At 41.1% G+C, this 14,038-nt stretch overlaps 1 protein-coding gene across 3 annotated transcripts in view; it reads right to left on the bottom strand.

Annotated features, from left to right (window-relative positions):
* LOC113240700 (carbonic anhydrase 5B, mitochondrial) overlaps positions 1 to 14,038 on the bottom strand; it is a 93,480-nt gene that overhangs the window by 34,632 nt on the left and 44,810 nt on the right. For 2 of the 3 annotated variants that reach the window (XM_048213859.2, XM_048213857.1), the window contains one exon: positions 11,024 to 11,218. In XM_048213859.2, the coding sequence (XP_048069816.1) occupies positions 11,024 to 11,165 (142 nt within the window). In that variant the 5' untranslated portion in view covers positions 11,166 to 11,218. Of the gene's footprint in view, positions 1 to 11,023; positions 11,219 to 12,566; positions 12,712 to 14,038 lie in introns of those variants that run through there. The other variant, XM_048213858.2, reaches the window with a different exon arrangement.

Below are 14,038 nucleotides of genomic sequence, written 5' to 3'. Positions count from 1 at the left end.
AAGCTAATTTAAGGTTGTTGGTTTAATTGAAATAAAATTGTCTTTAGAGTTATGCATTAAATGTCAGACTTTTATCTGAGTTTAACAAAGGTTAAATCGGTTCTTGTTGTCTCTGTTGCAAATTTGTCAAAAATATTAGAATAATGGTTAACTTTCTCTAATGCTTCATGAAGTTTTGTAGGTAATCTGAACATAATTGTTAAGAACAAGCAGATTAAATAGATATATAAATAAGACTAAAAGTTTATAGGTAAACTTTTGGGTGGCTTCCAAAATGTTTGGTAACTTGAAATTTTGGAATTTTTCTGAGTCAGATGATAAGTAGAATTTGTTGAATATCTGCATTATTTTTAAATAAGATAAAATAATGAAATATTAAGTAATAAACATAGGTCTGTCTACTTTTGTCTTATTGCAGAGAAACTAAAAATAAATATGGTTCTATTCATAAACTTGCCATGCAATTTAAGAAATTGTGATGAGGGAACAGAAGGCAAGCTGAGGACAAAGCAGAAACTGACACCCCGCAAACTGCCCCCCCCCCAATGGGATGTATGTGACATTCCTCAGGCACTCCTGGCTGCCCTAAAGGACAAAGAAATAGTTAACCTATAGATACCACAATCCTGCAAGTCTTAAGTCTCCCTCAGTTTACAAATGCCTTAGCAGTTTACAAGAACCAAAGCATTTCTATCAATAACCTAGCTTCCGGAAGGGAATGTAGATACAATTAAATGTCTTTATAATCTGCAGCCTCCAGGAAGTTCCCAACCATCTTAATGTTAATGCCTTGCTAGAGGGAAAAACAATCTTAACTTGACAATGGCAAGGCCTCCGGTATCTTGTGTAACATATGAAAGTATTTCCTCAACATCCCTTTTTCCTTACCTCCCCCAACCCCATGGTATATAACAGCCACCCCTCACAACCCAGGGCAGCAGCTCTTTCTGCCCACGGGTCCTGTCCCTGTGCTTTAATAAACCACCATTTTGCACCAAAGACGCCTCAAGAATTCTTTATCAGTCGTTGGCTCCGGACTCCACCTCACTGAACTTCACCTATATTCCCCAACCTCATCAATCGTAGTATGAAAAAATGCATGTTCCTAGAAATTATGAAATGTACTCATAAATTTACTAATCTAAAGAATACTGGTATAACAAAAGGTTATAGTTGCTTAGTACTTGGTTTTCACCAAAAGCTAAGGTTCCTAAGAGTTATGAATTCTAATAAATGTAGTTAGGACTACTAGAAATAATAAGAAAAACAACTCTGTATGCAAGAAAAGTAAGATCTGTGCTTTGGGGAAAAAAATAGGAATGGGAATATATTTTTGTTGAGGGAAAAGAAAGTAATTTTTTCCTAAGGTGAGACTGATTATTTAAGGGAGGAAAACTTAGGGCAAACTGAATATAAACAGGAAAGTTGCAGAAAGGTTTATGAAAAGGGAATCTTTAGAAGTCAATTTTGTGTGTGGTCAGTACTAGCTAAGATTAGAATAAATTTAAGAAAGTAGATGGGTTTTTTTTTTTTTTTTAAGTAATTTTTATTTATTTGACACAGAGAGACAGCCAGCGAGAGAGGGAACACAAACAGGGGGAGTGGGAGAGGAAGAAGCAGGCTCCCAGTGGGGCAGGGAGCCCAAGGCGGGGCTCGAGCCCAACGTGGGGCTCGAGCCCAGGACTCTGGGATCACGCCCTGAGCCAAAGGCAGACGCTTAACGACTGAGCCACCCAGGCGCCCCAGTAGATGGGTTTTAATGTCAAAAATACACTAATGCAAAGTTAAAATTCTTGTTTTCCCTTTGTTAAAAAACCGAAAGTTTTCTTAAACTATCGATCTACTCTTAATAAGACATTGTAAATGTTTTTATCTTTAAAGTTACCTGCCTAGAAAAGGATTCTGTGGTTTGCCAAAATAATTTCCAGATTTTATCAGATCTTTGATATAGTTAAAAAAAAAAAAAACCTCTGAATCTTGATATTTAAAACAAGCTAAATTTGATTACAGCTATGGAATCTTCTGTATTTGCCTTTGATATTTTATTGTCAAGTTGGTTATATGGATAATTAAATACTGTTTCATAATGATCAGAGATCCTATTTAATAAAATGTTCAAATCTTTTGATATTTTTTGACATACTTCCCAAAATCAAATTCTAAAATGAAATCTTTTGACTACAATCTAACTGAGATGTTCCAGAGAGCTCCTGGAACATTTCAAAGATTTTGTGAGAGATTAAACTATTTACAAGGCGCCTGGGTGGCTCAGTCAGTTAAGTGTCTGCCTTTGGCTCAGGTCATAATCCCAGGTTCCTGGGATCGAGCCCCACGTCAGGCTCCCTGCTCAGCAGATAGCCTGTTTCTCCTTCTTCTGCTGCTGCTGCTCCCCCTGCTTATGCTCTCTCTGTCAGATAAATAAAATATTTTAAAAAAGAAATTAAACTAATTAGGTTTATTTGGTATATTAAATTAAATGAGAAGTATTGTCAAAAATGATATTAAACCCTGCTAGATTATATATGTGTAGATATATAATTAAAATAAGGGTTCTAAAAACTGCATAAAACCCCTAGAAATCTGATGTCCTGGTATGTTATTATCTTAAAGTGTTGTGTGTCAGAGAAAAAATCACATTTCCTTGCCACTTGCATCATAATGAACTCTAATCAAATCTTTAACCATGGCCATTTTTTAAGATTTTATTTATTTATTTGACAGTGAGAGCATAAGTAGACAGGGTGGCAGGAAGAGGGAGAGGGGGAAGCAGGCTCCCCGCTGAGCAGAGAGCCCGATGCGGGACTCAATCCCAGGACCCCAAGATCATGACCTGAGCCGAAGGCAGATGCTTAACCAGCTGAGCCACCCAGGCGCCCCATAACCATGGCCATTTTTAACTACTGTCATTTACAGTCACTGTTTTACACTGATGCCATTGCAATGTATTTCATCTTCAGTGAAACTCACAGGAAAAACTCTTGAGGACAAGTTTCTGATAACCTCAAGATCATAAAATTGAACTAGGTAAGAATGTCTAAAACTAGTGGAAAAACGGGATTCAAGCAAAACAAAAACATGGGACTAATGAACTGAGGATGATGATTATAATTTTTGTGACTTTTGTTTAAAACATTTCCAACTTTTTTTTTTAAAAGATTTTATTTATTTATTTGACAGAGATAGAGACAGCCAGCGAGAAAGGGAACACAAGCAGGGGGAGTGGGAGAGGAAGAAGCAGGCTCCTAGCGGAGGAGCCTGATGTGGGGCTCGATCCCACAACACCGGGATCACGCCCTGAGCCAAAGGCAGACGCTTAACCGCTGTGCCACCCAGGCACCCCTAAAACATTTCCAACTTTTAAAAATGCTTTGTTTTTCAAGAGTAAGGAAATCTTTTCTCTTAAGCTACTGATCTATAATAATTTGATAAATTATACCGTTATAAGCAGTATTGAAACATTTATCTTTTCTCCCTACCTGAACCCTCTAGAATTCAGAAACTCAGTGAGTATTCTTATATTTTTATGGCAGTATATTTATTTGCATAAGTTCAATAAAAATCTGTTCTCCTTGTACTAGGGCACAACTGGAAGCATGGTTATATTACCAAGGCTTTGACAGGAATGTCATATCTGAGACCTGGATATATTCAGATATGACCAGACAGCTTTAAGGAACTAAGTATGACTTTATGGAACTAATGAAATCTCCTGGAAATATCAGCCTATTAGCATGCTTACAGGGTTCCCAGTAGCCATACCAGGTGATAAATTAGGTTACTTCCTAGCAGGTATGGGAACCTCAGGATATTTGGAGAACCTCAAGAAGAGAAGAATCCACCCAAATCTATAGGTATTACAGACAAAGTCTGGCAGGTATCTGGTGCAAGTTTTGGCTTGGTTTCTGGCATTGAGGCTGTTAAAAGTTCAGTCTAGAAATTCCTTATGAAAAGCTCTAACAAGAAAAACAAATATTCTTAACATGTCTATACTACCCAAAGCAATCTACACATTTAATGTGATCCCTATCAAAATACCAATGTTTTTCACAGAATTAAAACAAATAATCCTAAAACTAGCATGGAACCACAAAAGGCCCCAAATAGCCAAAGCAATCTTGAAAAAGAACAAAGCTGGAAGTATCACAATCCCAGATTTCAAGAGACACCACAAAGCTCAAGTAATCAAAACAGAATGGTACTGGCACAAAAACAGACACAGAGGTCAATGAACAGAATAGAAAACCCAGAAATAAATCCACAATTATATGGTCAATTAATCTTCGACAAAGCTGGAAAGAATATGCAATAGGGAAAAGAGTCTCTTCAACAAATGGTGTTGGGAAAACTGAACAGCCACATGCAAAAGAATGAAACTGGACCACTTTCTTACACTATACATAAAAATAAACTCAAAATGGATTAAGGACCTAAATGTGAGACCATAAAAATCCTAGAAGAGAGCACAGACTAATTTCTCTGACATCAGCTGAAGCAACATTTTTCTAGATGGGTCTCCTGAGGCAAGGGAAATGAAAGCAAAAATAAACTATTGGGACTACATCAAAATTAAAAGTTTCTGAACAGCCAAGGAAATGATTACAAAACTAAAAGGCAACCTACCTACGGAATGGGAGAAGATATTTGCAAATGACATATATGATAAAGTGTTAGTATCCAAAATATATAATGAACTTATACAACTCAACACCTAACCCCCCAAAAATCCAATTAAAAAATAGGCAGAAGAGGGGCGCCTGGGTGGCACAGCGGTTAAGCGCCTGCCTTCGGCTCAGGGCCTGATCCCGGCGTTACGGGATCGAGCCCCACATCAGGCTCCTCTGCTATGAGTCTGCTTCTTCCTCTCCCACTCCCCCTGCTTGTGTTCCCTCTCTCGCTGGCTGTCTCTATCTCTGTCAAATAAATAAATAAAATCTTTAAAAAAAAAAAAATAGGCAGAAGATATGAACAGACATTTCTCCAAAGAAGACACCCAGATGGTCAACAGACACATGTAAAGATGTTCGATGTCACTCATCATCAGGGAAATGCAAATCAACACCACAGTGATATATCACCTTACATCTGTCAGAATGGCTAAAATCAAAACCACGGGAAACAAGTGTTGGCGAGGATGTGGAGAAAAAGGAACCTTGTGCAGTGTTGGTGGGAATGCACGCTGGTGCAGCCACTGTGGAGGACAGTATGCAGGTTCCTCAAAAACTTAAAAATAGAGGGGCGCCTGGTTGGCTCAAGAGGGTAACCTCTGGGGGCGCCTGGGTAGCGCAGTGGTTAAGCAACTGCCTTCGGCTCAGGGCGTGATCCCAGCGTTCTGGGTTTGAGCCCCACATCAGGCTCCTCCACTAAGAGCCTGCTTCTTCCTCTCCCACTCCCCCTGCTTGTGTTCCCTCTCTCGCTGGCTGTCTCTGTCAAATAAATAAATAAAATCTTTAAAAAAAAAAAAAAAGAGGGTAACCTCTGTTTTCCAAACATCTCCTCTCACCTTCCTGATAATGGTCTTCCTTCCCTTTGTATCCATGGACTCCCACCCTTCTCCATAGTTCGTTAAGCTTCAGGTTGCCTCACTGTCCTTGGAATTTCCATTTCCATGTGAATTCCTCTTACATACACTATTAAATTTGATTTTCTCCTGTTAATCTGTCTCATGTCAATTTGATTCTTAGTCCGGCTAGAAGGATCTTGAAGGGTAGAGGAAATTCTTTCTCTCCAATAGTTCACATGATCACATCTACGCATTTCTCTCCCATTTCTTAAAATCCTATAGGCTCTCAAGATCACTTGCAGCCCCTTCCCAGACAACCCCACCCTACATTAAGCATCCCTACATCAGCTGTTACTCCTTGGCATCTATTCTCTGTACCTGCACTGCCTATAAAGTAACCACTCACCCTGTGTGACTGTTTAAATTGAGATGTGCTATGAGTGTATAACACCTAGAGACCTAAAGACTTAGTACAAAACAAGGAATGTAAAATATTTTATTTATAATTCTTATATTCATCTCATGTTAAAGTGAGAATATTTTGGATATGCTAGGTTAAATATTCTTCCTCCCCAACAAATATATTGGTAAAAATAATCTTACCTATTTACTTTATTTTACCTATGTATTTGCTATATTAGAATTAATCTCCCCCAGTTTTGAGATGTAATTGACATACTGTTTGTTCTTTTTTAAATGTCGTTGTTGGAAATCATAGAATTGCCGGTATGGCTCATATTGGTGGCTCACGTTCTTTATCCACTGGACATTGTTGTTCTACACCCTCACTGGCTTTTTCTCCCGTGCCTTGCCCTGTTACTGTCCTTTTCCTCGAGATGTGCAATTTCCTCATGGAACTGAAGCCCACCCTAATAGGCCTAGGGCTGAGCACAGTGACAGGATACACAGTGACAGCCCCCTCCCATATGACACTGTTAAGGATGATCTCAGAATCACAAACTGTCTTCTCAGAGCATGAGGGCTGTAAGGGGCACTTCGATGCTGAGCCCAGACAGCCGCAGCACACACATGCAGTTACCAACACAGGAGACTAGAGCCTACAGTTCCTGGGGGTCAGTTCAGGGCTACGTGTTAGCTCCTTATAACGGCTGACACCTCTGAAGTTATTAATACAATTCTAGGGGGCTCTTAATCAGCCTATTGTTTCTCAAGGTTATTTGAATGTTAATGAGAGACTGTCTGGCGCATCCTGAATCTATATACTTAGGGATTTCCAGAGTTCTTTGTGAAGACACTGCAAAACAAACTTTTTAATACTAATGTTCTTGAGGATTTTTGTCCTTCAAAATTAATTGGAGAAATAACAGAACAAATTTCTAACACAGTTCAGTTATAATACAGACCAGTCTTGTCAAATAGAACTTTCTCTGATGATGGAAAATTTCAATATGGTAAGTGCTAGCAACATGTAGCCATACCATTTTAATAAATCAATATTTACATAAAAATAAACACATGGGACTACTGGCTAGATTTTATACAGTGCCATTCTATTCCATATTGTCCTAAAAATTTTTTTCTCTTCCATCTAAAAGTAGACATCATGAACAATAAGAATCAATGAAGTAATAACAAATAGGAAATATGTACCATTTCAATTCTAGATGATATTTATATTTAATTAAATTAAGTATTAACATTATTAAATTTATCTTGTTATGGCCCAAGATCTCATGTGTAATTTTTAAAAAAGATTTATTTATTTATTAGAGGGAGAAAGCATGTGCATGAGCAGTGGGGAGGGGCAAAGGGAGAGGAAGAAGTAGACTCCCCACTAAGCAGCGAGCCTGACATGGGGCCCAATCCCAGGACCCTGAGATCATGACCCAGGCTGAAGGTAGACGCCTAACCAACTGAGCCACCCAGGCACCCCTCATGTTTAAATTTTAAGACTTTATTTATCCATTAATTTATTTTAGGTACATTGATTTCCCACTTACCCCTGTCCCCACACATGCAGCATCCTCCATTATCAACATCCCCAACCAGAGCAGGACATTTGTTATAGTTCATGAACCTACACTGACACATGATAACACCGAAAGTCCACAGTTTACACTGTGGTTCACTCTTGGTGTCATATATTCCATAGATTTGGACGAATGTATACTGACCTGTACCCAACATAATATATGGAGTATTTTCACTATGCTAAAAATCATCTGCTCCACCTATTCATCCCTCCCTATACTCTAACACGTGGCAACTATTGATCTTTTTACTGTCTCCACAGTTTTGCCTTTTGCAGAATGTCATATAGTTGGGATCACAGAGTATACAGCCTTTTCCGATTGGCTTCTTTCACTTAGTAATGTGCATTGAAGGTTCCTACATTCCTTTTCATGGCTTCATAGCTCATTTCTATTCAGTGAGGAACAAAACTCCATTGTCTGGCTACGCCATAGTTAAGGTATCCATTCATCTACTAAAGGACATCTTGGCTGCTTCCAAGTTTTGGCAATTACGAATAAAGCTGCTATAAGTATCCCTGTGCAGGTTTTTGTGCAGACATAAGTTTTCAACAATGCTGGGTAAATACCGAGGAATATGATCGCTGGATTGTATGGCAAGGGTATATCTTGTTCTAAAAGAAACTGCCAAGTTATCTTCCAAAGTGGCTGTACCAGTTTGCATTTTCACTAGCAATGAGTAAAAGCTCCTATTGCTCCTCATCCTCATAATCACTTGGTGTTGTCAGTGTTCTGGAACTTGGCCGCTGTAATAGGTGTGTGGTGATAATCTTATTGTTTTAATTTGCATTTCCCTGATCACAGAACACATAGTAGGGCAGCTTTTTATACTCTTACTTGCCATCTATATATCTTCTTTGGTGAGGTATCTGTTAAGTAAGGACTCTGATCCATTTTTTATTAGATTTTTAAATTAGATTTCCTTATTGGTGACTGTTCGGCTTTGTTTCCTGATCTACTCTAACCCTGGATTTTTTTATGTGACAAAATAAATTTCAGTAGAAGATATACTAAGTGAATTTGATTTTATTTTCATCTTCGGTGACAGGTGCAGGTTTTTTTCTTTACTTTCTCATATTACAAATCAAGTTAGGATTGTCAACAGTGTCTGCTACTTGAGATAACAACAAACAGCAATCTGAGTGGATAGCCAACGATTCCCTGGGAGGTGGGGAGCAGGAACTGAAGGTGAAGCACAGAGCACAGGCTCTGATGAAATGCTGCTTTCTGAATCTGCCACATCCTACCTCCTTCCTTTATTCCTCATTCTGCTTAACCCAATCTTAAAAATGTTCAAACATCTGAGGGAGGCACTGAGCCTATGATGGTGATACAGACGGTGATGATGAAAATCCTAGTACTAGAAGTAACCTGCCAACACAGTCCTCACTGTGTGGCAGGCTCTAAGGACTTTCCATGTTATCTTTTCTAACCCTCAATGATCTTGGGTCATTCTGTCACGCAAGTATACAACGGGCCTTCAGCTGGAGTATTAAGTTGCCAGACACAATGTGTATTGTTTTTACTATTGATCAGTGGAGGGTCTGGGATTTAGGACTAGGACATGCTCTGTGCCTCAGGGCAACAGAGACTCTTTTCTTCTCCCCAGGGAAAAGGGAGGGGTGGTGCAACAACCAAAACCCAAATCAATTCATGACTGTTACCTGTTTTTTTTTTTAGTAACTTAAAAAGAAGAACATCTGATGTGAAAAATTAATCACGGAAAGGCCGCATCTCCCCAAGCCACCACTTTTTGTTTTAGTTAGCACTAGAGGAAGCAAACTATCCTAAAGACATTCGTAAGTTGGATTTTAGACCTTTAACTTCCAACTCTCTGCTAAAAAAAGTAAAACTTCAGTAAGTACATGAACATGACTAATTTTTTCCATTTTAAGCCTCAGACCACAAAATGCCAATGTTGAGAATAAGCCAGTCCTGGTAGGATGTGGGTCTGTTGGTAGGAAGCCACACCCAGCAACCAGAAATTTATTATGACTCCAACCAGTTCATTTGAATGAGAACAGTCATTGTCGGAGGAAACAAAGTAATTATATAACAAAGATGTATTTAAGCAGCAGGTGCAAGTCCTTGGATTTAGCCAGATTAGCACTACTAACTTAAAAGCATTCCTTTCTTACCTTCTTCTTTTTTTTATTACATGTATATGAAATCAAAAGAGAGCAAACCCAAAGAGAAAAAGTGGAGAAACTGAGACCCAGAAGGAAGCCAACATGTGAAAACCCTGTGTCAATTCCTTTAAAATAAGGGAAAATAGGAAAAATTCCTCTTTTAACAATATACTTAGCCGTTTTACCTCCACACAAATTCAAACTCATCTCTCCACAAATAAACACATTATTCTCTCCTATCATCCCCCTGACTCTTAAGCGGGGGCAGTTTTGTGCCCCAGAGCTCATCTGGTAGCGTCTGCTGGCGTTTTTGGTTGTTACGACTGCGTGGGGATACAAGCGTCGTCTAGTGGGTCCTCGGCAGGGATGCCACTCATCACCCTACAGAGCACACTGCACCCCAAACCACACGGAATGACCCACCCCCATGTCAGTACTGCCTCGGTGGACAAGCCCTGCGCCACAGGGCCGGGACGGGGAACTGGTATTTCAGGAGCGGAACGAGATGCAAGAGCTTTCAGGAAAGACCATCTGCTGCCTCGTTGATACGCTGCGTCTACGGCAGACACGCATTTAGGTAAGCGGGTCAACTAGAATGAACCCTGCAATTTGTGACCTGAGAAAGAATATTACAGTGTGAAGCTGGTGACCTGCTTACAAACATTAACATGCAACTTCCAGAACGTTAAGATTCACAGAAATAATTCGCAGTCTGTGGGTCAACGTCAGTAGGAAGACTATTGCTAACAAGAACAATACAGAACAGGTTCCAAAGCATCTGAAACTGGGACACCTCTCTTATCTTATTTCTGCATGACATCATTTTAACAGGTTAAAACTAGTCAAGAAAAGGACTTTCCAAACCCTATTATGGAAATCACTTTGCAATATATATGTGTATCAAATCAGCACGTTGCTGATTGATACAACCTACACAATGTTGGGCGGCAATTCTACATCAATAAACTTGGGGAAAAAGAACTTTCCACATTTATTTTAGAAGAGAAACAGAGAAACAAGTAGTTATTCTCACGGTTCTGAAGGCACATAATCCCACTCTGGAATGCCAATGACACCATATGGATAAACACAGGACACACGTGACTGTCATACCACACCAAGCCTCTTGCTCTCTCTCCCTTTTTTTTAAAGATTTATTTATTTGAGAGAGACAGAGAGCATGAGCCGGCTGGGGATGGGGGTGGGGGGCAGGGAGGAAGGTCAGAAGGAGAGGGAGCAAGAATCTCAATCAGACTCCAAGCTGAGTGCGGAGCCCAATGCCGGGCTCGATCTCACAACCCTGAGACCGCGACCTGAGCCAAAACCAAGAGTCGACCGCTGAAGCGACTGCACCCCCCAGGTGCCCCCACCTCTCCCTCTCTTTAAGGCAGCAGTGTACTCACAGGCTCGGTTCCGGCTTCTGTACGTGCAGGTGTAGAGGCTGCAGGGCCTCGCTGGCACGAACCTGGGGGTCTGGAATCTTCTCCACAGTGACTTGCATGGAGAGCCTTGAAGAATGACCCTCAGGCTACCCATCACCACCATGTTTAGCTGGAAATCTTGACTGGGTCCCAAATAACTTGCAGGAACCTAATAACCTAGAGGCAGGAGGACAGAGGAGGCAAAGCTGTAAACAACGGAGGCTGACCATCAAGTGGAAACCTCTAAGCCGGACAACAAGGTTCAGACTATGAGTACACATGACAGGGGTGAGGTGGGGAGGGGCCGAGGGGGGAACGAGTCAGTGGTTAATCCACTTCTCTTCCTGAAACTCATTGGTCACTCCAGGAGGACAGACTCTCGCTGTCACGTCCACTTCCCACTCCTGCCCGCACACCAGCCCCATAGACTTCGGTTCTTCCTACTCCCGAAGCTCCCTCCCACCTCAGGGCTTGTGCAGATGTGCTCCTTCCCTGGAGCACTCCTCCTTCATCTGTCCCTGGGGAACTCCTCCCCTCTCCTCAGGTGTTCCACTCCAGCACCACTTCCTAGAAGCCCCCCGTCCCCGACCATGCGCTCACCAGGTGAGCCTAGCGCCCTCCCAGTGTGCCCCGCAGCTGCACACCTGATCAAGAATGTACTTTAGGACGCCACCTCCCCGGCAACCAAGCCCACGGCGGTAAGGACCGTGTCTGTCTCTGTCACAGCTGCATCTCTCAGGGACACAGTGCCTGGCCTGTGATGGCAGCTCGGTGACCTGGGCACACCCCCTTGGTGATGGAGATGTTGATCCCGGTTTCAAGAACCGCAAACTGTGAGGTGTTGCCAGCATGTTCTTGCACAGTATGAAGGGCTTTTCCTAGATGCCACCACCACCCAGTTGTGGCGTTATTTATACTTTTGAGACACTTTCAAACGCTTGCCATTTAAGAGGAGGGCCTCATAACCCTACCTATACGATCGGAAGGAGCCCCAAAGCTCTGCCCGATCCGAAGGAGGACCGTGCCCAAAGACAAATCTAAGCTAGTCTCACAGGGATGGGAATTCTGCCAGTAAACGTTTGCATTTCAACATTCACTGTCATTTCCTTTGTTCCAGGCACCACGTTGGGCGCTGGGATGCAAAGCGGAACAAGGCATGACCTCCACCTTCCAGGCGTGCAATTCATTTCTCCCCCTTGGAGCCTCTTGAAATGCACATCATACGGCAGGAGAAACCATCCGTGACTCCTCAGTCTGCCTTCGGCCTGTCGGAGGCCACTCCACTGTCTGGCAATGGTGGCAGGGAGGACAGGGGCCCGAAGTGACAGAAAGAGAAATTATGATCCCTAGCAATGCTAAGCAAAGAGGCAAATGTTCTCATTTCACCCTTCCCTCTCTTCATGTACCTCACTGCTTTTAATTGGCTGTGAATGAGCTCTTCTTTGTACTGCTGCCCTTGACCCCGCTAGACGTGAACTAGAGAGAAGGCTACACCTAAGGAAAAGGAGAGAAAAACAAATCATACCTGAGCTGCGTCCAGTAGAAAGCAGGAAGCACAGTTACTTCCTATTACTGCCCGGAAAGGAACAAATGAGGGCTCCAGGACGAACCCTTTATAAGCAGCAACAAGCCATGTATCTGGACAAGTATTGCAAAGTGAAGTGTGGCAAGCAGCCAGCCTCTCAGCCTGGTGTCACGCACACTGCTGTGTGCATCCCTTTGCCAATGAACACACTGAATGCAGGGAGCAAAGATGCACGATCACCACGTTAAAGGGGACTGGTCGAAAGTTCTGAATCCCATGGACGCTCCTCACCCTCAAGCCTAAGTCCTTACCCAGGGTCTTCAGACCAGTGACACATAAAGTATGCCTGCATTGCCAATAGATGCCAGAAATTCTCAAACCAAGTTAAAATCACTTCAGTTTTATGTGTGTACATACACACATTTTGAGGGGTATGTCAATATGTACCTTATTTAAGATACGCAAAATCTGACTCAGGATTTCAAATACAGATTGCTAATAAACTTTCAGAATACTATCTTGATAGTGCCTTGAGCCAAATAAAAGTCCCTCGTTTTCAAATACCTTCATTAACTGAATTAACTGAACAGGCTTAAGGAATAATAGACCGTTGGCTACCTCATTTCAGAATCTATTTCCTTTTTTCCCTTAATTTTTTATTTTGGCAAGCTTCAAATTTGAACAAACAGTGGAAACACTATAATAAAACCACCTATGTACCTAACACTTTATTTCAATAATTATCTGCTGGTGGCCAAGCATGTTTTATTTATACCCACCATCCTACTTCCCTTCTCTTTGAGACTTTGAAGCAAATGACAGACATCTTAGAAACTTATCCATGATTATTTTCCATAGGAAAATATCTCCAAATTAATTTATAGTTTCTTCTCCATAAAAATCACCTGTAGGAAATAGCCTACGGTGATAATTTATGGACAGAATATGAAAGGTATCAATTTTCCAAAATTAAAAACATAGCAAAAAGCCCAGTAACCTGATACTTTCTCAGTGCCTACCTATCCCTTCATGTAAACATTTCACTTCCCTCTTGATCTCTCAACCCTGATCTTGGAGGAGAGCTCACATCAAGAACTTTATGCTTCTTTCTAACTTGTAAGACTATGGGCAGCATGAAAATGTATTACTTATAATTGCAGATCAGCAGAGTAAAAGGATTATACCAACTGAAATATTTAAGAGTGAGGCTTAGTGTACACCCTTCATTTTACGCAAGAAAGAATCCAGAAGCACAGGAGTAGGAGAAACATTTTATCAGGAACACTGCACAAGAGGTTGACTCTGTGACTTTAAATGGTGTAAGGGCTGAGAAAGCTCCCAGAAAGAGCTGGTAAGTGTTGTAGAAATGAAAATTATTATTATTAAAACTGAGTTTGCTAAAATGCTCCCCATGCTATAAATGCAAACACTAAGAAAATAGCAGTTTGGGACGATTTTTAATTTCATGTTTT

The sequence above is a fragment of the Ursus arctos genome, chromosome X (genome assembly GCF_023065955.2).
Source record: "Ursus arctos isolate Adak ecotype North America chromosome X, UrsArc2.0, whole genome shotgun sequence".
In the NCBI taxonomy this organism is placed as follows: domain Eukaryota; kingdom Metazoa; phylum Chordata; class Mammalia; order Carnivora; family Ursidae; genus Ursus; species Ursus arctos.
Note: the sequence above shows the minus strand (reverse complement) of the source record. Positions and strands in the feature narration are given on the sequence as shown.